Source organism: Athene noctua, chromosome 1 (assembly GCF_965140245.1).
Source record: "Athene noctua chromosome 1, bAthNoc1.hap1.1, whole genome shotgun sequence".
NCBI lineage: Eukaryota > Metazoa > Chordata > Aves > Strigiformes > Strigidae > Athene > Athene noctua.
The window spans coordinates 34,205,949-34,232,762 of record NC_134037.1 but is presented as its reverse complement, the minus strand read 5'-3'; the positions used below and the strand labels follow the sequence as shown (position 1 = coordinate 34,232,762).

At 37.6% G+C, this 26,814-nt stretch overlaps 1 protein-coding gene across 3 annotated transcripts in view; it reads left to right on the top strand.

Annotated features, from left to right (window-relative positions):
- The window catches only part of COL9A1 (collagen type IX alpha 1 chain), a 72,983-nt gene that overhangs the window by 40,394 nt on the left and 5,775 nt on the right, over positions 1-26,814 (top strand). For 2 of the 3 annotated variants that reach the window (XM_074895836.1, XM_074895837.1), the window contains 17 exons: positions 342-395; positions 1,785-1,838; positions 2,511-2,564; positions 2,748-2,801; positions 2,922-2,975; positions 3,201-3,254; positions 4,353-4,397; positions 5,190-5,243; positions 5,350-5,403; positions 14,477-14,530; positions 15,283-15,354; positions 19,823-19,858; positions 19,963-20,007; positions 21,739-21,771; positions 23,886-24,032; positions 25,083-25,137; positions 26,473-26,661. In XM_074895836.1, the coding sequence (XP_074751937.1) occupies positions 342-395; positions 1,785-1,838; positions 2,511-2,564; positions 2,748-2,801; positions 2,922-2,975; positions 3,201-3,254; positions 4,353-4,397; positions 5,190-5,243; positions 5,350-5,403; positions 14,477-14,530; positions 15,283-15,354; positions 19,823-19,858; positions 19,963-20,007; positions 21,739-21,771; positions 23,886-24,032; positions 25,083-25,137; positions 26,473-26,661 (1,108 nt within the window). The remainder of the gene's footprint in view (positions 1-341; positions 396-1,784; positions 1,839-2,510; positions 2,565-2,747; positions 2,802-2,921; positions 2,976-3,200; positions 3,255-4,352; positions 4,398-5,189; positions 5,244-5,349; positions 5,404-14,476; positions 14,531-15,282; positions 15,355-19,822; positions 19,859-19,962; positions 20,008-21,738; positions 21,772-23,885; positions 24,033-25,082; positions 25,138-26,472; positions 26,662-26,814) is intronic. The other variant, XM_074895838.1, reaches the window with a different exon arrangement.

Sequence of the window (26,814 nt, the reverse complement as noted above, 5' to 3'; positions counted from 1 at the left end):
TCATGTGTTCCTCTCACACAGGCTGCACAGGGAGAATGCTCCAAGTCTGTAGTAATCAAGAATAGACATCGGTGGGGTTTATTTAGTCCTTAAGGAATATTTGTGGTTGCATAACTCAACCCAGTAGTTTGGTTATTCTTTTAAAAAGTCTTAATAAAATATCAAAATACCATATAAATTAAATATTCTAATACAAAAGTAGCTGTATTTCTTCTTTTATGCTAAGAAAATAGTAAAATAGCGTAAAGAAAGCATGTAGAACTCTGAGTCTTCTGTCTGAAAACTAGGACAGTTCTGATGAAAATATTTAAGCATAATTTGAATATGCTTTTCATTTTCAGGGCATCCTAGGTATCAGAGGTATAACTGGTATAATGGGACCTAAAGGTACCAAAGTGAGTATTAATCTTTCTTTCCATAAAATGGCCTGGATAAGAAAATGTACACCCCTGAATGTTTTTAAAGCTTATTTAAATTTTTCCTTTCCCCCCTGCATTTTCTCTCTCCTGCCAGTTGTATTTCCATAGCTACTGTACTTCTGGTTAGGAAGAAGGACAGTTTGGTCCTTCTGATGAATAAAGTACACATACTGTTCACACTTTTCCCTCTGATCCTTGGTTTTATAGAAATTTGGCATGTGTGCAAGTAGGTAGTAAGCAAGATATCAAGTTATAGCAGTTATAAACTACAGCATGTTTTATTTAGCTACAATTTATTAAGTAGTTTCTCTTGTGATTTGCATCTTCCTGAAGCCTTTTGCTTCCACTGTCCCAGTTTTTGTCAGGAGTTTTTATTGAGAGTTTGTTCTTTTCCATTCTTTCTGTCTCTTACATCTTTTGTGTCTTAAATTGCTGCCAGTGGGATTCATATTTATACGGGCTCTAACTTTGCTGGGTAATTTTCCTGCTGTTCATCAAAGTGTTTCAACTGTTATTTCAAACCTCACTATTACATTTCTATTCTTATGATCTTGCTAAATCTATATGGTAAAAATTCCTGGAAGGGATAAAATGTAGCAATCATGGCATTGTCTCCTTCTCCAGAAATGAAATAATGGAAAACTTATTCTGCAATTGTCTATGTTCAGAAATAACATAAAATTTGTCCTGATTATGAATCTTCTCATGAGTGTTCCTTCCTAACCTCTTGGAAACATTTACTAAGCTATTACTGTCTTACTTTGCTTTTCTGGCCTTCTTTGTATCTTCTAATTCTTGATAGTTACCTACCTACATTTTTATGCCTACGTTTTTGGTTTGTCAGTTTGAAATATTTATTACTTTTGTTTGACAAAGGAGTTCCTTATTCTCTATAAATCTTTTTGAAAACTTTTTTTTTCTCTCCATTTAAAATTACTTACAGGGTAGCAGTTGCATTGTTTCCTTGAAACATATGTGATAAAAATACCTGCACTGCACTTGATGATTTCTCTTCACATTCTGATGCTATTCTATTATGTGGTGAAGGAAAGACAGACATTTTCTGAAGTAGTGTGAAAAGATCTACCTCCTCACCATTCAATATAATTCTTTTAGAGAATGAACTGAATGTCATTTTTTCCATAGTTAAAAAATATTGGCTTTCATAACTCCACAAAAAACTAAGATAGATTTAAAAAAAAGTTTGCCAAAATTCCTTTGTAATTTTTTTTTTTTTTTTAATTACACCTATAAAAAACTTCAGCTGTACAGAATTTGCAGCTCCCAGCAAACCAGGAGGGAGCCTAAGTTGTTAGTGTTTTAGCACTTCATTTTGATGCCTTGTGTTATCTACTTGTTTTGTAGGGAGCTCGTGGGCTTGATGGTGAGCCTGGTCCCCAAGGTCTTCCTGGTGCTCCTGTAAGTCTACTCAGTTAGATACTATGTGGCTGTGGATCAGAAAAGCCTCTGATCAATCCAATTCTATTGATTCCCCACAGGTCAATAAATGATATGACAGTGATGTTAAGTCCAGAATCTCTTACTGTCCCCAAGGAATTATGGGGTAGATGAAGACATTTTAGCCTCTTAGTATGTTATTGTTACCTCTTCATTCTGAGTGCTACTGTGCATTAGGATGACTTGGAGTTTTTCAATGTTTAAACTGAAAAATAGTTATTCATTAGAACAAACCCAGTACAGGGCAATTTGTGCCCTTTTGTTTGGGTGGGTTTGGTGTTTGTGTTTTTTTTGGTGTTTTTTTGTTTTTAAATTCTTTCCTGCTCCCTGCCCCCCAGCTGGATTTTATACTTGGAAAGCCAGTAACTCTATGGGTTGAAGAACTGAATGCAACATCCTTTGCTTAGACTCTTCTGGGTTCTTAGGGTATAGCTTGAGCTGTGTTTTTTTTAAAATGCAGTTGTCAGCTGCATTTTTAAGAAACTGCATTTTTAAATACAGTATAAGATGTCCACTTCGACCAAGCATGAATTGTACTGTGGCTGATTTACTGGAGTTTTTAACTATTAAATGCAAGTAAGTTTATTATGGTTTTGTTGCTAGAAATTTTTCTTTGTTTTTTTTTTCCTGTAGGGGGATCAAGGACAGAGGGGTCCACTGGGAGAGGCAGGTCCAAAGGGAGAAAGGGTGAGCATAGACAAATTTCAACTTGTGTTGGTGTACAAACAGTGGTTACTTATAGCATATAAACATACAGCATAATTGGTACTCTCAAAGTAATGCATATTTAAATGAGTATGTGTTGTAAGTCTTTCCATCTGTCACTTCAATGTGTTTATTTTCATTTTGAAAAATTATTATTATTCTTAGGGCCCTCAAGGTACAAGAGGAATAAATGGTCTCCCTGGGCCTAAAGGAGAGTCTGTATGTATATTTCATTTCTTCAATTGCTTCATGTCATGCTAATTTGTATATCAGAGTGCTTGGCTGATATCTGTCCAAAACATTAATTTTTAATTTATTTTTTTTTTTCTTCCCTTCAAGGGCTTACCAGGAGTCGATGGCCGAGAAGGGATCCCTGGAATGCCTGGAGCAAAAGTAAGACACAGTTGGCATATATCTGAGCCTTGGCAGTGCCCTAGATTTATTCACTCATTTGTGGCTTTTTCTCGTGTTGCTGCCTGTGGCTTTATGCACATTATTAGGGTAATTGAATGAACTTTCCCATCCTACAGATCTAAAAGTACTCCAGCTCTCTGTTCCATAAATAAAATTTTCTCTTTTGTTTGATTTGCATAAATTACAACTTAAAATGTTTTTCAGGGTGAACCAGGAAAACCTGGAGCTCCAGGTGATGCAGGGCTTCAGGGACTGCCAGTAAGTGTCTGGTATTTTACTTTTGAAAGTTAGGCTCAGTTCAAACCACAGAAAGGCCATATATAGGTTAGTGTGATGCTGATGTTGAAGTAATCTAAGTGAAAACCTAATCAAAAGGCCCAGGAAGAGTATGTTTAATACAAGGGGAAATTCTGCTATGTGTATCCAAAACTTTTGCACAAAAGCCTAAATTTCCTCACAGTACCATAGTGAGGAACTTGGTCTCACTTTGTGGCCACTTTGTGGCCAGTTTTTTAGGGTTTCTCGTATCTGAGACCCTGTGGATATTATGGTGTGACCCCACAATTAGAGCTGGTGTCATGGTATTGACTAGGGCCAATCTATTCCCAAGGTGAGCTGGAAGAACCAACCAGCTAGTCTAACATACCTTAGATGAACAGTCATCTCCTTTTGATACTCCGCTGGCTCAGAACATCTGGAATGCATCACGTTCATGCTTCTTTGGGGGAGCGGAGTTTTCTAGTGTATCCCCTGTGGTGAAGTTATAGGGAATCAGTATTGCTTTATGGACTTGTCAAGAAGGTAATCCTTGCATATGAATAAGTTTGAAAACTGTATGAATTGTCGACAGCTAAACAGAAACTTCTTTGAAATGGTATGCTATAGGAGTAATCACTGTGAGGATATAGTGAAGGAGCTGTATTAAAACACAATTGGAAGTAAATTTGTAATACAAAGTGAGCTCTTAAGCTTGAAAGAAGGTTTGGTAAAAGCATACTTGTTATGAGCTGTTGCATAGAAGTGAGGAGGGGATGAAATGTATACAAAAAGTATCTGTTAAACTCTCCACCTCCAGTCTCAGTGTACTGGGACCAAGAATCTATTTCTAGTCTAAGCCAGTAAAATCCATAACTCCTCACTTTTCTGTGCTCCTTTTGCCAATTTATGAAGTAGGAATAATACTCCTTATCTGTTACTTTGTAAATGGAAAGAATTCAAGCTTGGTCTGTTACTGCATAAAAGTGCTTCCCTATGAAGTGAAAGTACTAGAAATACTTTAACATGAGAAGGATGTTTTTTAACACCATTTCCAATCCCCTTATCAAAAATAAACACTGTAAATGTTATTTTTTTCAGGGGTTACCAGGCTCTCCAGGTGTGAAAGGCATTGCTGGCCCAAAGGTAAATCACCCTGAGTGTTGACTTTCTTATAATACTGTATTTGTGCTTATCAAGTTCTAAAGTATGCAGTGAAATTATATTAACTTCGTTGTAGTAAGAGACAAGCCTTTGGCTGAAAGAATTAAATACATTCTTTTATCAACTCTAGTCCTGTGCTTTTTTATGATTCTTTTGCTACATGATGTGGTTTTCATTATTCCAGACATTAAATAATACCTTAAAAGGGCCATTTCTTCTTAAATTTGTGGAAGTGATTGCTAAAGGAGGCATATGACATGGGTACCTCGCTACAATTTGAAATGAGGGATCTCATAATAAGAATAATATTTATAGTTGCCCTAAGTTGACTGATTCAGACATTGTCATCTCTACGTACCACCAAATTGCAGCACCATTTCTAATTAAGTTTAAAAAAACTTAAAAAGTATTGTATGATTGAGGGTATGGAATGTTTCAGACAATAAAGTTTGATTTTAAAGTAATTGAAAAAGAAAACTAGATTGAGACTTGAATTTCTTCTGAAATTACATGGAATGATATTATCCTTCCGTGACTTGAGAGCAGTAACCAAGTCTATTTGGGATTTGTCAGTATGTAGACAACAAAAGAACTGAAATCTGACTTGAGAAATTAGATAGAAGGAATTAGGTACAAGATAAATGAAAACCAAAATAAAGGTGGAAGTCAAAAATGAACGCAGGCGGGTTTTTTTAGACCTTATTGATTTACTTATTATAAAATGGAAGAGTAAACCATTGGCTTGGCTAATATTTTTCATCTTTTGTCCAACAGGGCAATAGAGGTCCCCCTGGGGTGCCAGGTTTGATGGGAAATTCTGGTAAACCGGTAAGATTGTAATCTTATTCAAAAGATCTAGAAAAATCAAAAGTTTTTTGCATTGTGCAAAAAATCACTTTTCAAATTTGTTGCGTTCTTCCTATCCCCAAAACAGGGTCAGCAGGGGCCAGAGGGAGAAGCAGGTCCAACAGGACCCCGGGGACCACCAGTAAGTATTGAATAAATTTCTAACTGACTGTGTGTAATATTGTAGTGTCTAAAGTTATGGCTGCTGAAGCTAATCATGAAGTAAAAATATTATTCAGCACAAGTGCTAATTTTTATGGTAAATATTAGGTGTTCTTTAACCCCCTTCTGTAACAGGTGAATGTGCATCATCACATAGAGAAATCCAGAAGCACATGTCCTATGACCTTTTCTGGCTTTGTTGATAAATTGAATTTTAAACCTTTGTTTATATTCTTCTGGTATGTGTTTTTAAATGTGCTGAATAAAAGTCCAAATAGAGGGAATGAGGGATGGCTTGTGACAAAAAGCTGGAACCAAACTCCTGTTCGTTCACTGCAACAGTGAACTCCCACCACTGGCATTGAAAATTTTAAATTCACTACTTGTCAGTAGATCACTTGCTCTTTCTTTAACTGTTTCAGCCTCTTAAAGAAACTTGTGCTGTGTTTTATAAGGCTTAGCTATATATTACCAGGTTTTGAACTTTGGACTTTTTGGAGCATTAATTCTTTTGGCTAGGACCTATCTCTAATGCATGTAATATGAACAGTGAAGCAAGTTAGGAAGGAAAGGTAGCTGTCTGTCCTGCTGGGTAAAGAAAATAGCTAGAGACTGTCCTCAGCCCCCTTGGTCAACTGGCATGGTGTGGTTTGTCTTCATACTGCTAAACTCCCTTAACACCCCCTGATGTCTAAAGAGCAGGCTGGATGCAATCAAGTTGCATGTGGGGAACAGTCTCTTGTCTGTTCCCAAAACTTCTTGGGAATTATCTAGGGAAGTCCACCTGAGACTAACCTTTTATCATGGATGATGCTGGGATGCTGCTCGAGCCTGTGCCTTGGCCCTTTATGGTTGACATTATCAATGTAGATATAGTGATGTGAAGTACAGCATTTTTCTCTACTTGGAAACACTGATATTGTAGTTTCTTTTGCTGGAGATCTTCTTTAACACTAGAAAGATTTATAAGACTGGAGAAATTGTTGCTGGGCAGGTAGCTTGCTGCAGGAAATAAATGTACTAAGGAAAGCGAACTGATGGCATTTGCAAAGGCTCAGTGTTGAAGACAAAGGACAACTGTTCCTGAGGCATGCTTGGGGTACTAGAGATTCTGCTGTGCAGATTTCTGATTCCCTCTAGAGTGGACCTGGCATGGATTGAAGTTACATAAGGCTGATTTAATTTCACTTTGCTGCTAATCTTTCTGTGAGGGATGAGAGGGTCAGTAATTTTAAGAAAATTTTCATGCACCAAATTTCAGTCTGATGACACTGACAAGGCTCCAGGCTCTGTAACCAATTGCTTTTGCAAGCTTCTCTCTTGCCACTGATACTCTAGGAATACTTTCCTGGAATTTTCTGAGCTTCTGCTATCATACAGTGACTTAACAGTTTTACTCATGGAGTTTTACGGTTATGCTCATACAGGGCTTAGAGAGTTACTGGTAGGGATATATTTATAAGGGTATTTTGTGGGTCAGGAATATCTTTTCTGAATTAACTCTTAAACATGCAGCAGCGGTCAGCCAGTTAACAGATTTTATTTCCTTCTGTGGTTTGTGTTATCATGTGCTAGATGCATTAATTCATAAGGTCACATTTATTTTAAACTGAACCTTTGTATGAGTGCTGTGTCCACAGGTGCCTATGAATGATATAAAGAAGGGGTTATACGAGCATACACTTACTAGGATGGGATACAGGTATCTTCAGCCTCCCATGTACCCAACTTGCAAACATTTATTTTTCTTGTTTGTGTTTAAAATTGTTGGGTGCACTAGAGGAAGTTTTCAGCCCTGTTCTTCTTGAGCTGACATTTTGTATACTTGTAAGAGCAATAGGAATTATAATTGAATCAGGCCAAAGTAATTGCTCGCTCTGATAATGCACTGTAATCTGCTAAACTATGCTTTTAATCCTTTCAATGTGAACATGAATTTACAAAATCAGCAGTCCATAGAACAGGAGTTGACACGCAAGGTTAATTATTAGTAACCCTGTAGTCAGACAGAAGTACTTAATGCAGATTAAATACAATGATTTTTCTGTTTATCATTCTAGAGGCCAGCAAGACATCTGGATATCTTACCTTTATTTTCTCTGTCTTTATCAAGTGCGCTCATTTTGGAAAACATGTGAACGTTAGTACAAAAGCATAGAAAGAAAAAACTTTTAGTCAATACAAAATGGAGAAGGGAAATAGATTATTGATAATAGAGTAAGTTTGCATGATACAAACAAACAAAAGTAATCTAATTAAACAGTAATCTACTTCTCATCAATAGTTTCTTTAAAGATATAAAGAGCCTTGAATAGTATCTGTTTAGCTTCCTTCTGCTCAGGACTTCAGCATATGACTGGAATGGCTTTCTGTTTTCTTTTTGGGAACACTGGAAAAAACATTACTTCTACACAAGAAACTGGAATGATTGGGATTTTTTGTTCAGGAAGGACACAGGGTTGGAATTATTAAACCTTGGTGAGCTTTGGCCCAAGTTGAGTTTTTATTTATTTTCAAGACAGACTAAAGAGTGTTTCCTCTTTCTTCTGCAGCACATACATGTAGTAGATATATTTGAACCTCAGCTTTCAAGACTCTGACCTTATCTTTCCAGGAAAAAAAAACAACCTACAGGTTAAATAATTCTACACACCTTGAGTTTCAAACTTCTAAACTAAAAACTTTAAAAATAAGTTGAGAAAAGCTTTTATAATTACCCTAAAGATAATTTTTCTTTTGAGTATTTTTGGATTTTTTTCAGATTTTGAAATTTTCTCAAAGCTTTAACATTTGATAGTTTTTGACCAAAGTTTTATAACCAAACACTTTCAAAGCCTGAGGATTTTATGGTTACTATTTGGGTATTTTTCTTGTCCTTTTCCTTCCTGTTTTGAATTATACTCTTTAGCACTCACTTAGGTTCTTTTATTTCTTTTACCCTTTGTTCCATTTCATTGTTGGTATAGAAAACTCATGTAGAAGTAAGAGGGGCTGGGCTTCTTCCTTGGAGCTGGAAAAAACCCTTGATGTTTTGCAGGATATGGAGAACTTCAGTCCCTTAATGTATTGCTGCATGGCAGCAGCCACATGAGAGATCCTCTTCACTTTCCCATTCCACTTATCCCTGTTCTTCATGTCACTACTGGGGAAAGACAGCATGGCTGATAGCTCCGGGAGGAGCAGAACTGTAGAAAGCACCTCCAGGGAAGGTTTGTGGGGGGAATAACAAGATTGACTCTGCTGATATGGACAGCAGACTGGTATCTGCACTAAGGAAAAACCACATGCCCACATTTGTGTTATATAAAATCACCTGACACTTCAGCTTTAGCTACTTGTGAAAACTGTCTTTTTGGGAGTGTGAAGGTTTTTGAGGAGTTACACAATGGAGCACTATTAAGCAATCATCAGTGACTCTGTGGGACAAATTAATACTTCGATACTGTTTACCAAATAGTCTGTAGTATCCTCTGGCAGAAACCATGCTATTTCAGTGTTACTTTTGTTATTAAACAACGGTTGGAATGTAGTTGGAACTGTATTGTTACTAAGTAGCAGATTCAAATTTTGGCCTTTTGCGGCTCTGTAAACATTTACAGTTTCACAGGGAAGATATTAAATAGTTGAAAAAAAGATAACTAACCCTAATTAAAAATAGGCAAACTCATGTGTTGGGAGACTCTTACCTCACTGCCGACAAGTATCCCTAGGAGAAAATTACTTTCAAAAGTGCCATTTTAGTCTATCATTGCTTTTCCTTAGAAAACTTAGGTTGGCACCTGAGTGGAAAAAAAAAAAATGTTTTGTTTATTTAGTTTACTATTCATCTGTTCAGTAAAACAGAAAAAACAACTGGAGCAACCTGGAAATTTTGTCTTTTTTGTTTCTGAATCAAACTTACTCTCCATTCCACTTGTAATTGTTTTGTCGGTTAACCTTATGTTTGCTTCATGTTATGCTAGCCAATGCAAGTAATTAACAAACTCATTTGTGATTTAAACCTTTCTAAGCCAGTCATCATGGCAGGTGGCCCAAAAGAAGCAATTCTCAAACATAGGAGTGTCATTCCTAATCAGTGGAATTTAGCCATGCTCCCTAAGCTGCTTAGCCATTTTCTTTCATATTTCCTGAGATTTAGTAAGATTTAATTTTTTATATTGTGTCTGCAGGAAATACTGACGCTACCCCTGTCTTTTTTTTCATCCCATGTTTAGCAATTTAAAGGTTAAATAGCTGATATTTGGAGAACATGGATCCCATCCTGTGGTTTTGCATTGAAGAGAGAGCTTGAAGCATTTAAGTAATCATTTAACTTAAAGTTCAGTACTCACCTAGCAAATTGAGCAAACTTGATGTATATGCAGGCCAGCATATGTATGTTGTTAAGGATTTAGGATGGAATACATGTTTTCCTAACATTAGCAACAGAGGTTAAGTATCTAGCTGCCTAAGATTTGATACTGTAGCCCACTCTGAGAGACTTCTGAGGGACCCTGGTTGGTTGGGCTGACTTCCTCTCTGGAGGTGCCTTTGTCTCACTGCTCATTACAAAGAGGGACCTCAGAGAATACCTTGGATTTGGTACTGAAATGTCAGACAGCCTGAAGTTAGAGGAGAATACTGTTTTCAGCATCTTATATTACTTTCAGCTAAATAATTTTCTGAGTCTTTAAAGATATTTTTTCTTACCTACCCTGAAATGTATCTTTGGTTACCCTAACAATTATAACTAAAATATAGTTTTTCTATCATATTCTTTTTACATGACTCCAACTGAAGAAATGAGTCATTTTCCATAGTTGGTAATGGTGTAGTGGTACTGGTAGTGTGGTAAGATGAAATGTCTTTGCCTCAGTTCATATGATATGTTTAGGCATTAGTGGATGTGTTGTGTATATATCATTTCAGAGGTGTTCCACGAATGCTGAGTCATAGTTTACATTTAAGGTACAGCTAAAGGAGTTGCATTGCACAGTCTATAGCAGAGTCAAAAGAACAAAGTAGATTTGCATCCTGCCAGGTACACTTCTTATCCAGTAAACCTAGATGGATGTGACTAAGCTTTCTGACCTTGCACAATTCTTCAGCATGGTTTGTACAGAGTAGCACTTTCTTCTCTCTCACTCACAGACTACATAACCCAGCCAAACGTGGTTAGTATCTCCAAGCCTCTCCAGTTTCATACTATCTACCACTGTCTTTCCAAAGTTCACAATCAGATTCCTGTCTTCTACCTCACCCTTTACCCCTCCACCTCCAACAACAGCTTCCTTTGTCTTTGGTCATGCAGGACCTCTGGATGTCAGCAGATATCCCAATGCTGACTTTTCCTAAACAGTATAGACAGTAACCTTGGCAAAAAGTGGGCTTGTTATGGCATTAGTGTACTAAAGCTGTCCTAGACTTCAGTTAACACTATAGTTGCAGCCAGTATGAAAGGACTCTGTCCTTTATATTTGGCCACAGTATCACCCTTGAAGAGAACACCAGCTATTAGGCTGCTGCTTGTGCCCAAGGCATGACACAGTTAAGAGAAAGGTATATTTCAGGCTACACCTATCTCTTACCATTATCCTGAGCAGTGCAGTTATTACTCTGAGAAGGGTGCAAAGGTACATCTAAAATCACAGAGAAAGTTTGCTGTATATTTATTCTTCTAGCAAATAATAGTTTATATGTTTGGATGATTTTTAGTACTGTACTGAAGGTCATAAGAGAGAGTCCTGTTGATGCTTCCATGGCTAGAACCTTGACTTTAAATTAATAATTCTTGTGAGATTTTGGATGAAAAATAGTTATAAGTTAATGTCTCACGAGCATATAATTGATAAATGAGTTACATTTTGCAAAAGACTTTGGAATACTAAGTTTAAAAGAAGTTCATTCCAAAATATGCATAGTTTATTCTTTTTTATTCTGCACAGATTTAATTCTCTATGGCACTGCTATTGAATATACTACAATTGGTATGACATACGTTATAAAACCAAATTTCTTCAGTAGAGGAGAGTTTTTATTACAGTATACACTGGGAATTACCTGTCAGGAGATTTTAATTAGTGTTTCGATTATCTGGGCAGCTAAAGTGAGATGCAAATTACCTGGGGTATATTCTCCTTCTTATTATCGTTCCACTCAACTGATCAACAGAAAAAAACTGTAAACTAGTGAAACTTTTTTATTTTTTTCACATGAGAATGCATTCTGTAACTGCTTGTGGGAATTCTACGAAAGAATCAAGTCTTCAAAATTTCAGTGAAGATTAAAATCATCCCAAACAATCTAAAGGAAGGTCTACTGTAAATCCTGTAGTGTCCCCTTACCTATGTTACATTCAAAGGCTAAATATAGATCTAACAGAACTGTGAGAGAGACATTAAATCTTCATTTAGATGTATTGAGTGGTCCAGCAATCCTGCCATGGAACAAAGGGAAGACAGATTTTGTTGTAATCACAGTCCAGCGCATCAACTGTGGAAGGGCTGCATCTTGCCATTGTTCAGTATTGCGGTGCTGTACTGCCATTTCACACCCTACCTACGTGCTTTGCCATCCTTTGGGAGAATGACTCTTTCCTCAGCATTTCTCACATGCTAAGTGATAGTATACTTAACAGAAATCAATTATCCATACTGCTGAAGTCCTGGAGCAGTCCTGAATGTGCTTTTAGTCCACACTGTCTAACATTAATGACTGAAAGGATCTCTAGGCCGTGGCCAAGCTTTGGAGTACTTCAGGGGCCATTTGCAGCAATAGTCTATGTGCTGCCTCCCTTCATTGTAGGCCCAGAAAGTTTACCAGCATGGGTGTAGGCAGTCTGTCCCAGCTCACTCCCAGCTACTCTAAAGAGTAGCTACTTTCTCTCTTCAAGTGTTCCACTTCTAAGAAAAGTAGGAATTTTTAAGAAATTGCATAAAACACAAATTCTGCTATTGTTGTTGTTAAAACCAGTGCAACATGCCCACTGATTTGTGAGTGGCCTGCAACTATGGACTGTGTCATATGTAGGGCTGCTGTGTAAGAAAGGTAGCTGAGGACATGGCCAAACCGCCTTCTGTTTATTGCTTATGTGTAATTTAGAGCACAGTGGAAGGTTTCATCTGGCCAAGTACAGATGTCAACACCTGAACCAGTCATTACAGAAATCCTCTTATAGGCTGTAGGAAAATGTAGATGCTTCTAGGACATGACTGGTGATGTGTTTTAAATGTTTACATGAGGATATTTCAAGATACCTTTTTTTATCTTTATCCTCTGTGAAGGCAACTAAGAGTAACTAGCTCAATTTATATCCTATCCCAGCGCCATTTCAGTCAGGTCTAACTTGGAGGAAGCTCTACAGTCTTTTAAGTTATGCCCTGGGCCAATGGAATTCCTGATTGTTGTTTGGGCTACAGTTCCCCTCTTACTTCCTAAAACACAACTCCTGCAGAACTTGCAGTGGTGGCCCTTAGTTTGAAGTAATCTGTCCTCACAATGTCAGTGATTATGGGAAATACTGTCCTTTTGTGTTCTGGTTTTCTGTATACTAACCTTTTTTACCACCTTAGAAAAGCATTGGCATTTGAAAAAGTGCCTGTAGTGTGTATTTGACAAAAGATTTTTTTGCATTTAAAATAAAATAAGAGGTTAATGGGTCTTCTGGGTTGTAAGATGAAGGCGATTTTGGGGCGCTTTTTTCTTTTTTGATTTTTTTTTTTTTTAACATAAAAAGCTTCTAGAAATTATACAAAGTGCTTTCAAGGGATAGTGATTTTAACACCATAGGATATTTTGAAGGAAATGAATGGAAAAAATCTGCTTATGTTTAGTCTCTGATCTCTCCAGGATACCTAATTATTTCTTGAATTGTAGAGTTAGTTTTCCTAAGCTTGTGTGAGAAGTTGTCATTGCATTTGTGACCTGGTGTAAAAGGCCATGCCTGCCATATCCTTTTATTGTCACAACATTTCACAATGTCTTCTTATTATGAAGAAAATATCTATATTTAAAATTATCTGTTGTATACAGCACTAGAATGCTTAGATCTGCTTTTATCTGAAAATTTTAAAGTTATATATATAACAGGTTATCTACTTACATATTTAATAACTTCAATTCTTGTTATTTTATGGTCTTAAATGCTATATCATGTTTTTGTAGCAAGTACCCTTTTGTATTCACACAGTGGAAGTAAAAGTGTCTCAAGTGAGAATTAGGCTTGTGTTGGGTCAGTGTTTGAATTTATCTGTACACGTATACGTATAAAACTTATTGAGCTGTTCTGACAGGTTTGATCATAAGAGAAAAAACCCTTTTGGGAAAGGTACTTTAGTTCAAAAATTGTTTAGAATCTTTGAAAATTTGTCTCAATATCAGGTTTACCCAGAGCATATATTCAAATGGCTGCATTAAGTGATTGAGTTAAAACACTAATGGGAATATGATTATCTGAATGGATAAACATATCTGAAGTGAATATACAAAGTAAAAATCTAGTAAAAAGTATAGTTATACTTATCACTATTATGAATGGGAATTTTGAAAAGTTACCCTTCCCTACAGCAGTCTAGACTTTTTAACCTGAGTTTGTTAAACATGACTTCTTTTATGGATGCACTTTTCACAGTTGTCCATTGTTCATGTGGGATCGTGGGCTTTTAAGTATGCGGCCATGTGGAAGTTCAGTTGATGGAACTAAGCAAAAGCCTAAAGCTAAGCATGCATGTCAGAGTTGTCTTAGTGAAGTAAATGTGTTTGTGACGGGTAACTCTCAGGTATGATCCCATGAGGGGGACTTGACTGTGCATAATCACTCAGCAGAATGAATTAGCTGAATCATTTAATGCCAACTAAATATTGTAGGCCGTTGTTAACTAAAAATGTTTACATTTCTCAGGAAGTTTCACTGTTTTCAATGCATGTTATATTTTTGTACTAATAAACAGAAGGCTTGATTAAAGGTAACTGCTAAGTAGTGTAATTCACTAAACATTAAGAAAAAAAATCATACTTTATTCCGTGTTCACAGGAAATATTTTAGGAAGTAATGATGTCCTTCTATTTCCTATAAGGGTAGCAGAGGGGAGCCAGGTCCTGCAGGTCCTCCAGGATTACCAGGGAAATGGGTAAGCAGTTTATTTTCGTATTCAGTGCTCATGTTTACTTTTAAGGAGCTATGGTGTCATCTGGAAGTATACTTACCCATTAATCCATGCAGGGAACTGAAAATAACATTGAAAAAAGTGATTGTTGAGTTTCGGTCCTCTGTGACTGTGCTAATATTAGAAAATGCTGTTTTAAAGTATATGGAGATGTGTGGGACTTCTTCTATTTAAAAAAACCCATAAATCCTGTAATGTGCGAACTTGGGTTGCACACTCCTGTGTGGGCTGTGTGTACTTGGGGAACAGGAGCAGTGAAAGACTGGCTTTCTGCTAACAGCTATGCAAAACTAATGAATGGAACAGATTATGAATGCCACCTTTTACCAGTGCTCCATCAGTATTTACACAGTACCAGTCAGGAGCATAGCTGGGGGAGGTCTTGGTTGAAAGAGCCTGCTGTTAGAGAGGAATGTGCAAATCGCAGAGTGCAAGATCTTATAAAGTATGTTTTAGAGAACCAGATTGTCGTCGAGGGATTGGAGGATGGAAAGCCCTGTAAGCCATTTCTGTTTGTCAGCAATAAAATCATAATAAGACACTGTTTAAAGGGCTGTATTTTGGATCAGCTTTATTTTCATCAGATAATCCTCCTTCATCAATTTAGGACTATTCTGAGATTAAGATTCTGCCCCATCAACTTCTCAGGATATGATCCTTACTTGTTCATTCTAAAAGAGATCGTGTAAGTTTACATACTTGACCTATTTTCACAGGGTCCCCAGGGTGATATCGGACTCCCTGGACTGCCAGGTCCTCCAGGCCTACCTGGTGGTAAGGGTGACCGGGTAAGAAATGCATACTTACATAGAGACTGAAGTTTGACATTAGGAGTAACTACAGTAATTTCAGCATCGTTTTCAGTTTTTACATGAATTAAGGTCTGGTTTCTTGTTTTGTATATAAAGCTGCTAACTGCTTGAAAGCTGTGCTCTAGGTGCCTGTTAACTGCTTGTAGCTCATAAAATATACAGGAAAGGTCTTGCCAGGGTTACTTAAGGGACTAAAATAAGATTACTGGTGTAAATATTTCCTTTTTTGGAGTCTGAAGCATTTAAAGGCCTAACTCATATTGCACATCGACTCAGACGTTTCTGAAAATATAAGTCAGGGTTTCTCATGACTAAAAAGCTTTGGAACTTCAGCACTGGTCTACGGTATATACAGTGCCTTTTACATATGTCTTAGGACCTCTGTGGAAATGCAGCTATTGAGACACCTATGCATACACACACAATTGCAGGATCTAATTACGTCTTCTAGTAATTTGTTAGGAAGGAAGAAATGGGCCCTGGGGATCTCACATACTTGCAGAAGGTATCTTGCTTTGCTGAATAAATGTCAGTGAAGAGAGTATATAAAGCCAAAAATGTTCATTATCTTCTGTTGCTTATAGGAGGCTACAGAGTATGGAATTCACTAAGGAAACTCAGATACATTTGTTACAGAAATAGTCAGTTTGGCTCTGTGTTTCATCCTTCTTACTTGAGGCATCTACTTCAGTATTAAATTAATTCCACTTGTGAAGTGCCTCTGACTTCCCACTGACAATCAAGGAAATATAGGACTGTTAGTCAGCCGTAGGTATCACTGCTGTACATGTCTTTGGTTGAGTGGAGGAATCCTGCACCTGGTATGCTCCCAGTATACTTTGTAGGGTGGCTAGGTAGGGCTTGCAGTTGGTTTTGGCTGTTTTAAAAAGCTGCTCCGGTATTAAAAAACAAGTTTCTAAGTCTTTGTTGTTGTTGAGGTACTTTTTCATATATATGTGTTTTTTGGTGTTTTTTAATGTTGAAATCAGGAACATATGTTTCTAGTCAAATATAAGTATTGACATAAGGCGGTCTATTTTTATTATATTGTATTATTAGATTGTATTTTATATATATTATATAATTAGATTATGTCTTATTAGATCTTTTATTAGATTATTCATACTTTAGACTTCTCCAGAGGGAGATTGAAGGTATCTGATGAAGCAAATCTGAAAGGAAAATAACTAGTATTTGTTGCAATGCTGACAATCTCCCTCCAAAGATGCCTGATTTTCCTCATTGGTATTACTATATAAAGAGTCTGGACCTCTGGGATAAGAGTAGAATGTAGATGCTGTAAACAGACCCAGTAAGATTCAGGCTACAGCCAGGAGGTTTCTGTTTATCTAACTGGCAGATGACAGCATTTTATGCCTGGAGCGTTTTTAAAATCGTAGGGTCAGTTTAATGCCCTGTCCAAATACTTTAAAGTTCAAAAGCTTATGCTAGCAATTACCTCATCCTGTGATTGCTTTTTAGCTTTTCTGTTTTGAGACAAGTGTCCACTTGTATCCTTGATTTTTTATTTTTTTTTTTTTCTTCAGTTGCATAGAGGCTGGAGTGAATTTTCTGGGGCAGGTTTAACATGACTTCAGCTTGCCAGTAGCACTGATGTGCAGTTTGTAATCCAAGACACAAGCCTGGAGAGCATTGTGCCACTCTGTCCTTTCTCTTCCCTGTTCAACTTGCAACTGCATCTGTCTTATACAGGGCCAAAAATCCTTGTGAGGGTTTAGAAATAGGTATCTCTGTAGTCTGTTAACCCTAGTCTTTGGGTAAGCCACTGCTACTGGTAAGTTCCAGACTGAAGTAACCTTTCTTCCCTTCCTGATTTCAAAACTTCATGGTTTTGTAAAGACGGATCCTATAAAGTTCTGTTGTGAAGCCCATATATGCATGATGATAGTTGATGTGAAACCAGAATCCAAGTAGAATTCAAAGAAACCCATATTTCAGCAGTCATTCTTGATCCCAAAGCTGTTAGATATTAGGTACTATCTGCTAGCATCTTGTCACATGCGCACCATTTTGACCACTTAAACAACGACTGCCAAAGGTATCAGCAAAAGTGTTTTTGTCGAAATATGATGTTATAAGAGTGAGACTTAACAAAGTTTGATGGCAAGGTTCACACTGTTATTTACTGCAGAGGATATAATAACGATTCAGTTACCAACACAAAATCAAAGTTACCAATACAAAATCTCAGTGCACTATAACTCAAGGTTATGTGTGATACTGGTCACTTACCAAAGATCTGCCGTTGGTAAGGGGTCTTTCAGCCGCGAGGAAGAACCTTGAGAGGCGTCCTAATGCAGCCAATTGCTTAGCAGAGAGAGCTTGAAAAAGGCTCACTCAGGCTGTCATATTTATGGAATAAAGTGGTTAGCTCATATTCAAGTATGTACGGTGGAAAAGGTGGGCATGCGACTCCTTGTACCCACAACTTTCTTTGTTCCCTGACAAATGAGTCCTGGAAGAACTACCTGCTATTTAGATGTTAATCGCATGTTTGGTGTTCCAGTTTCTAAGCCCATATACATCAATGCTTGCCATGTCACCCTGTTACTGCGTGGGTTTTCAGAGAACAGGTCAGAAGTAGAGACGTTCTTGGGCTGGTTGTGACCCAGGCCTTTACCTCCTTTGGAGTCTTAACAAGGCTGCTACTAGTTTGGTCAAGGAGTTGAGTGCATCCATCAACACCTGACATATTATAGCAGAGATCACAATACAAAACAGTGTTACAACAATGGATCGCAGTTCAGTGAATCTTGCAGTGGTACACAGATTTTTTATGGATAATGGCCAAACCCCAGCATTCACCACTTACACTGTTTCTGATTCACGTATTTTGAATTGTTTCAGACATACTGGTTCTGTCTGTTTTAGTAAATCGAACAGCACCAGGCTAAGACCCAGACCTTGGCACTGGAACACGATCCTTTATATTGTTGAAAAGTTAGTGTAACCTGTGGTAACAGTTTTGGCTGATGCTGACTGGCAGTTCTGCAAACAATTCCTAGGCGTGATTTGAGATGGATTTTTACAAATAGATAAGCAGTAAGTCAAAAGAGTGGATATTTTCATATTTTTGTCATTTTACCCTGTTGCCTTCATTGAAATATTGGGAGTCGATGTATAATAGGTTCAGATAGTCTCAGCTGTGATTTTTATGTTATAGGCCAAGTTTCACAAAAGCAAAATCTTCTCCCACCTCAACCTTATTTATTGTCTGTTTTGTTGCTCTAAAAAAGAGTAAGTAGAGAAAAAGAACCCCCCAAATGATGTTAGGTTGGAAATTGATGTCTTTTTATGTGACTAATTGGAAAACCTTAATAAAGCATGATTTGGGAACACTTCAGACAAAATAGTTTCAGCTTTGACAAAGTTGGAATGTTAAATAGGTCTGTGATTTCCACTGCTTAGCTTTGTAGATCATTTAGTATTGGCTTTTCATCCTCAGGAACATGAGAATAAATCTGAATTCATTAAATTGTAGACATTAAACTGGTTTGTGTGCCTGTATCTTATGTGAATGAAATGTATCAAATTGGAGAGAAAATGCTGTGTCTCTCTCTGTTTCAGAAAAAAAAAATATTTATGCACAGTTATAGTTCTTTTGGAATGTATATATTTGAATATGCACAGACTGCAAAGAACATTTAAGGATGGTGTGATTTGTTTTCTAACAGAATACAAATACTAACATTTTCTTAACGGTGTTCTACAAATGAAATATTTTTACATTTATAGAGGTGAATTACAGAAATTTTAAATTAATCAGGTCATTACTTTATTCCTCTTTGGTTCCTGCCTGTTCACACAGGTACGTTTTGGTACAGGATTCTAAGATGAAGAATAATAATGGCTTTTTTACAAAAGGAATATCAACTTTAAGATACAAGCCATTCAGCTTTGACTGTAATGATCAAAATTCTAGAGACAGTTCTGCTAAAATACTTCGAGAATTAAACGGCAAGCAAGACCAGATTGTGACTGATTTTGTGGATGTCTGTGCTTATCCCATGTTAGCAGGACTAGTATGGCCTGCAGCAATATGGAGTACTTAATAGGGCTAGGAATAGTGATACACTAACTGGATTTTTTTACTTAAAACTTCTAACGAATTTGCAGAGCAGAGTTGTAGCAGCTGCAAGAGCATCTGCCATGTAAAGGGAAGATCCACTCTTTGAGAGTCAGAATCTGTACCATCCAGTGTGGCAGTGGATTATATGTTCCATGCTATTTGTTTTCAGTCTATCACCTTAATTATATAGTAAGATTTAAGTGCTTTCATTGTTATTCTTAAACATTTTCAGCTTTAAAGGTCTCTTGCATTAATGCTAGATGGTAGAGAGGATTGAAAATAATTCAGTATGCTTTTGAACCTGCAGTTTCAAATTATGAATTTTATTTTTTTTCCAAATCTTTAATCTTTTAGGGCTCAGTGGGTGAACCAGGACCTAAGGGTGAACAAGTAAGTCGTGTTAGAGATCATGGTACTTTCAAGTCACACTACCAAATGCAATACATTATGTTGACTAAATCTGAAGGCTGAAGGTGTGTCTTTTTTTGATACAGGGTGCACCTGGAGCAGAAGGAGATGGAGGAGAAAAGGGTGACTTGGTAAGGCATTATTTTCTTTTCATCTGACCTAATATTTTGTTGTCATAAATTGTATTGTTGGAATATTGTTGGAGTGCTTCAAGCATATGGTTTGATCACTGAAAGTCACATTTCAGTTTTATGCTAACTGGGCATTGCAGAGCATGGCAGTTCTTTTGACCTGGTCATGCCATTCCTGCTGTTTTGAAAGCACTCTGAAATCCTCATAGTCTGTTAGGTGTGTAGGACAGTACAGGCTGCCTTGAAGGCAGGATGTGTGTGTATATACACACACACACACATATGTAGAGATACACTAAGTGTTTATGTATAAATATATATATGCATACACACACATATATTTATTCTTGGTGTTTGCGGCAGTGAAGATGAAGAGGTAGTTTAATTCAGGTGGAACAGGAGCACGGATAATAAATATCTTTAATACTTCATACTTGATGGAAATATTTTGTATTGCCTTTATATTTGGAAATAAGATGTAGCAACTGGCTGTTAGGGAGAAGGAGGATGATCTGGGGAGAGGCTGTGGCACTGTGATATTCCAGCAGGAGTGTGGCGTATTGTGGATTCACATGGGTAATGCCTGGGTCATGTGCTCTTGGGTAAAAAGGACTTGTTTTCTACAGACAGAGAAAGAGGCTAGTTCAGCAGCTCCTATGGGGCCCCACCCAGCAAAGCCAGAGCTTCATATTTCAAAAGGAAGTAAACTGCTCCCAGTTTAAAAAAACGGTAGCCAGGTTGTGTGCTGGGAATCAGCACTTTTTTCCTACACTCTGCAATTCTGAAAGGCTTTTAAAGCTGATTAACAGCCCTAGTAAGCTAGATGTCCAGTAATTCAGCTTCACCATCATGACACAGATTCCCAGGAAGCAACACTATGAGTTGGTTAAGTGCGTTGCCAGTTAGTCTGTTTTTAAACCCATATTAGTTGTTGTTTCTATTTCACATATGGTATATCCATTAACAGACAAAGTGGCCTTTCTGACCTTTAGAAACCAATTGTTTCACCAATGACATCTAGGAACTAGGAAAATACAATTTTCAGAAATCTGTCAAAGAGTAATATGAAAACACCAAAGAAGAAGGGTTTATCTATTTCATAGGTGATTACAAGATTTTAATTTTTTTTGTTGTTTTTCAATTCAGAGGGAAAACTAAAAACTTCTGAATAGTGGGACTGCTATTCTCAGTCAAGCAATAGAGGGATCTCAGGGTTGTTCAAGCCAGGTTGTTGGGAACAGGAACTTGTAGGGATTTTGTTTCTTCGTAGCCTATTGGGTAGACAATTGCTTGGTTTCTGTTACAGTTTTGTCAGGGCTACTACAACACTGTAAAATATCTGTAATTCTGTCAGACAAGAAAATCCTGATTAAGAATGCTTCCTCTAAAGGTTTCCAAGCAATCTAATATCTAAGATCTTCCTATGCTGTAACTGTGGTTTGAGAGGTTGTCTAATTCTAAAATAAGCAGTACAAAACCAATTATAGTAAACATGCTTTCTTATTTGCACCTTACAGAAATGTTTTTGAGAAAGGAATTTTACGAAAAAAGTCTGAAATTTAAGTTTTATTTCTAAGTTTTATTAATTTGAAGTGCAATTTTGTCTAAATCAACTAAATATGTGAACTTTTTTTTTAGTAGTGAAAAAAAATCACGTCAAGTTTACTGCAGTTGTAATGTCTATGATAACAGATACTCTATTTTGATATAGTTTGTTTTATTTCTGCTTAGGGTGATATGGGATTACCAGGAGCAAAGGGAACTGTAAGTATAATGAATAGCACTAGTACAGAAACACAGAGATCTAGTAGATCAGATAGATAATATTCTGATTTAAGAAAGAAAATACAAATAATGAGCTGAGCTCTTTATCACAGTTAAATTGAATGAGTTCTAATAGCATTTTTTCTGTTTAAATTTTGAATACAGTCAATATTAAAATGAGTTAGCTTTGGAACAGAATTAATGTCCTGAATTCTAAGCTCCATGAAAGGGAAGCATCATTCAGCAGTGGTTTTCTGGCCAACTAATTTTTTTTTTTTTTTTTTTAAGGAAATGAATGTACTCTTTGTACAGTAAGTGTTGTATAGAAAGGAGGCTCAGTGGCTGCGTGCTGCCTGTAATCTTTACACTGTGAAAAAACTGGCAGCAGGACTGTGATATCTGTGAAAGCAGAAGTATTTATGTCCCAGATTCTTTTTTTTTAAATTTTTTTTGGAATAACAAAGTGATAGCTTTGATGTGAAAGGTGAGCAGGAGCTTGTATGTCACATAAGAAAAAGATTTGAGCTGAATGCATTCTTATATTTCAGGATCACTGAAGAGTGGGATTGTTGTTGGGCTATGACACTAACGTATCAACAGTTTTGCCTACAGGAAACTGAGGCTGACCATCACAAACTACACTTTTGTGTTCTCAGTGGCATATGTGACTTTGGGGCTAAGCAAGTGCAAGCTAGAGAGTGTTTACTTCTGATCAAGATCTTACAAGAAGGACATGAGGAAGAGAGAGTAGAGGAGAAATTCATAGTTTTATCCCCCTAGATTTTTAAAATCCTGTTTTGAGGAGAGCCTAGAGTGTTTGTCATCCTAGTGAGTACTTACACAAGGGATGTGTAATCCATCAGGGAACCTGATAACTCACCAAGCTGGGCAAGAAAAGAATGATGGCGTCCTGGCTGTATTCCCACGAAGGGAATTTTTCTGTCTTCATTTATCTACTGAGTTTTCTTCTGAAAGGGACAGCAATTAGCTGTCTGAGATGCAGCATAGATGGAACTGAAATGGCTCCATCTTGTGGATTTAACAGATAGCACAGCTGAGTGATTTGTTCTTGAGCATCTCTTTCAGCGGGTGTTTTTTTTTTTCCCCTGGTAGATTTAGGAAGCCTTAAGTATGTAGGATTTTTTTTTTCTGCCTTTTTTGGCGGGGGTTTGTTGTAGTCTTTGGCGTTCGTTTGGTTTTTGGGTGTTCTTTTTCTTTTAGTCCTACTACTGATTAATAATAGTAAAATAACTTGTATTGAAAGTAACTCAGAGGTGCCTGTTGGCATAGGTCTCACTCTGCATGACATTTAATCACTTTTAGAAAATTTGCTGGACCAGAAACTATAGCTTTATTTACTAAATGTACTTAAGTGGATGTATTGATGTAGCCATATCAATCCTTGCATTCCCTAGGGGTCGGGATGTTTATACCAGTAAAACAGCTCTTCCTACCCCTTCCCTGAGTGAAATAAGCTGGCACTGCATCTGTTCAGGCAATTTGTCAACATCAGGCAGTTTGTGTGAGGATGTTCCCTCCCCTATGCCAGCAAACTCAAGTGTAGGCACTAGAACCTGTGTGCAGTGAGCTCTGGCTCTGACAGAAAAAATGTCCTGACAAAGCAAAAATGTGTGTTCCCAAGCAGCCTGGGGCTAAATGATACAGGCTCATACTGTGGTACTCTCTACAAAAGGGCAGGAAAGGTATTTGGAGCAAGCAAGAAGCTGGAATTTTTGTAACTTAAGGAGTGCTTAAAGTCTAGAAAAGTTGCATGTGACATGCTCAAGGGCAGAAGTAGAAACCAAGTATAGGCAATCTCTTTCCTGACAAAAACCCGATGTCTTGGACATGTCGCTATGGATGCTAATTTGCCTTTTTAGACAGTATCTTTATTTTTCCACTTCTCCCTTTTAAGTAAAGGATACAGATCTCTTTTTAAGCTGATAAATCACAAAAGCACTGACTCCAGTCGCTTATTTAAAAAGAAGCTTTTCAACAATTACATCCCAGCATTCATTGCTTTGCATTTGCAAATAGCTCCTGTCACCATTTTGATATGTCAGAATGAGTCTAACAGTATTACAGCAGTCCACTGAAATTCCTGTCTTTGTCAGGTTGGTAATCCTGGAGAACCTGGTTCCCGTGGGCCCGAGGGAAGTCGGGGACTGCCTGGCATGGAAGGGCCACGAGGCTCACCTGGCCCGCGAGGCTTGCAGGGTGAACAGGGTGCCCCAGGTCTGCCTGGCAGCCAAGGTCCAGCTGTAAGTACTGTTTTTATGTAATTGGTATCTTTTGAACACTTAAACTGTCACTCATACTGCTCATTTTTTTCCATCAGGAGGTGTGTATGCATGCAAAACCCAAGTGCCACAGCAGAGTTTGAAATACACTGTACCTCACAACAGATGCATTTGTCCCCCAGAGAAATCTTAGGGTTGTATGCAGTTAAGTCCTTGGGTCCTCAGCTTTTAGTTCAGTTCCATTTCCTTATGCCTACTCCACTCCGGTTATGTGCATGAAACCATGTTTGATACGTGAGTGTATCAGATGTAGTATCTACCTTGCTAGTCAGATTGACTTCAGCTGGAATAGTTGCATTTGCAGGGACTGGAACACCTTCTATTGACTGGTTGTACTGATTTTGGCTGGGATAGTAGCTAGTATGGGGATAGTTTTGGATTTGTGCTGAAAACAGTGTTGATAACACACTGATCTTTCAGTGCTGAGCAGCGTTTACACAGCACCAAGGCCTTTTCTGCTCCTCACACTGCCCCGCCACTGAGTAGGCAGAAGGTACACAAAAAGCTGGGAGAGGACACAGCCAGGACAGCTGACCCCAACTGACCGAAGGGATATCCCATACCGTGGGACGTCATGCTCAGCCATAAAACTAGAGGGAAGGTTGGTGGGAGGGCACTGCTCCAGGACTAGCTGGGCATTGGTCAGTTGGTGGTGAGCAGTTGTTTTCATTTGCATCAGTTGTCTTTCTTGGGTTTTATTTTTCTCTATGTTATATTTTTCCCTCTTTTCCTTAAAATTTATTAATTATAATAATAATTATTAATAAAAAGAAATAATAGTAATCAACAACAACAACTGTTTTTATCTCAACCCACAAGTTTTCTCACTTTTATCCTTCCAAATCTCTCCCATCCCACTGAGGGGGAGTGAGCAAGTGGCTGTGTGGTGCTTTGTTGCCCGCTGGGGTTAAACCATGAAAACTGACCAGCATTTTTTTGCATCAGGTACACTTAGAAAATGTACTGTGATAATCAGCTGGATTTTTTAAACTATTATTTTTTTAATCCTAGGGAAAAGAACCAACTGATCAGCACATTAAGCAGGTTTGCATGAGAGTCATGCAAGGTAAATATGCTAAAAAGTATTTGATGTTTTTTTCTTGTACATTTACATCAGGATAATGTATTACTGTGGAGGCAACCAAGATTTTCCCACTCTCATCCAGAACAAATAGTGTGGCCTCAGCAGGGGACCTGGCAGAAAATTCTCCTATGTGTGAATGCAGACACAATATGAGAGAATATGAGAAAGAAGTTCCTTATTTATATACACTTTGCAGCCTCATTGAACTACCTGTTAATTCCATGCTGTTACTAGTGACCACACCATAGACCAGAACGTTTTTATGAAATACATATATTTTGTGTACAAATCACTTGCTATGTTTACATATATAAAAGTACATAGCTTCACTGAAAGCTTGTTTTGCCATTTGTACTCATACGCTATTAGATTACAGCAAACAACTATGTGCAAAATAGGCAAAAAAAAAAAAAGCACAGAGAGGTGCTTTCTGGAGGTAACTTACCATAAAATGAAAGCAATAGTTCAAAACTGTAATTATATTTGCTTACTACTTATTGACACACACAAAAATCTGGATCTTTTCTAATATAGTTGGGTGCATGGATTTTACTGAGTTTAAACATTTATGCTGCCCTGTAAGCACAAAAGAGCCTTTTCAGTACTTGCTATTGAAGATGCCCTTGGGAATATTATGCCTTTGTAATGTTAAGAGTTTACCAGAATGATATTGCTGCTCATGACTTAATCTAAAAATCCACAGTAGTCATCACTGTTCTTGATTCTGCCCAACAGGGTATGTTTTTTAAACTTTCTATAAATAGGACAAAAAGGCCTTTTAAAGTGGTCTCTTGAAAGACACAGTAATATTGAGAAGGTTTATAGTGAAATTAGATATGATGATTCAATTTATTCATAACCATCAGAATTGGCAGCGAAAAATATAGGAAAAATCTAGACTGTCTTCATTGCATCCCCCTTGAGAACCCCTATAATTGTTAATGCTGTCATGTTTAAAAGAAAAAAAGAAATAGAAATCAATCCAAGTGGGTCCCTGGAACTTTGTCAGCTTAAAGACAACTGTAACTGATAGGCTTTGCCCTCAGAGTGCTGTCCCTAGTCTTCCTCATATATCTGCTGGTTATGGTTCTTATTTTATTTCAGGTCCTACCCCACCTCCCCTTCCTCCACCTTCTTTGTATTTCTTGGTTGTAGACAAAAAATAACTAGTCTTGCCAAGTCATGCAGACTTTATAGCAAATGTCATATGGAGTTGTGAGTGGCTGTATCCAGAGAAAGTTGTTTTTAAGGCATGCTTAGAAGATGTATTTGCAGTCCAGAGCAGAAATGTTACAGAACTCCTCCTGTTCATTGCAGAACAACTAGCTCAGCTGGCAGCCAGTCTTAGGAGGCCAGAATTTGGTGCTCCAGGTCTTCCTGGCCGACCAGGGCCACCAGGTGCTCCAGGGCCTGCTGGTGAAAATGGTTTCCCAGGACAGCTTGGACCACGTGGCTTGCCTGGCCTTAAAGGTCCCCCTGGTGAGATCGGTCGTAAAGGTCCTAAAGGTAAGAAATTCGGTAACTGGTTTTCAATTGTTGACTGCTCAATTCTTTTGTGTGTGTGTTGTTTGGATTTTTTTCCTTAGTATTAACAGGTTGTGGAGGTACATTGCACACATGTGAAGTTCAAAAAAATCCTGAATTAGGAACCTAAGCTGT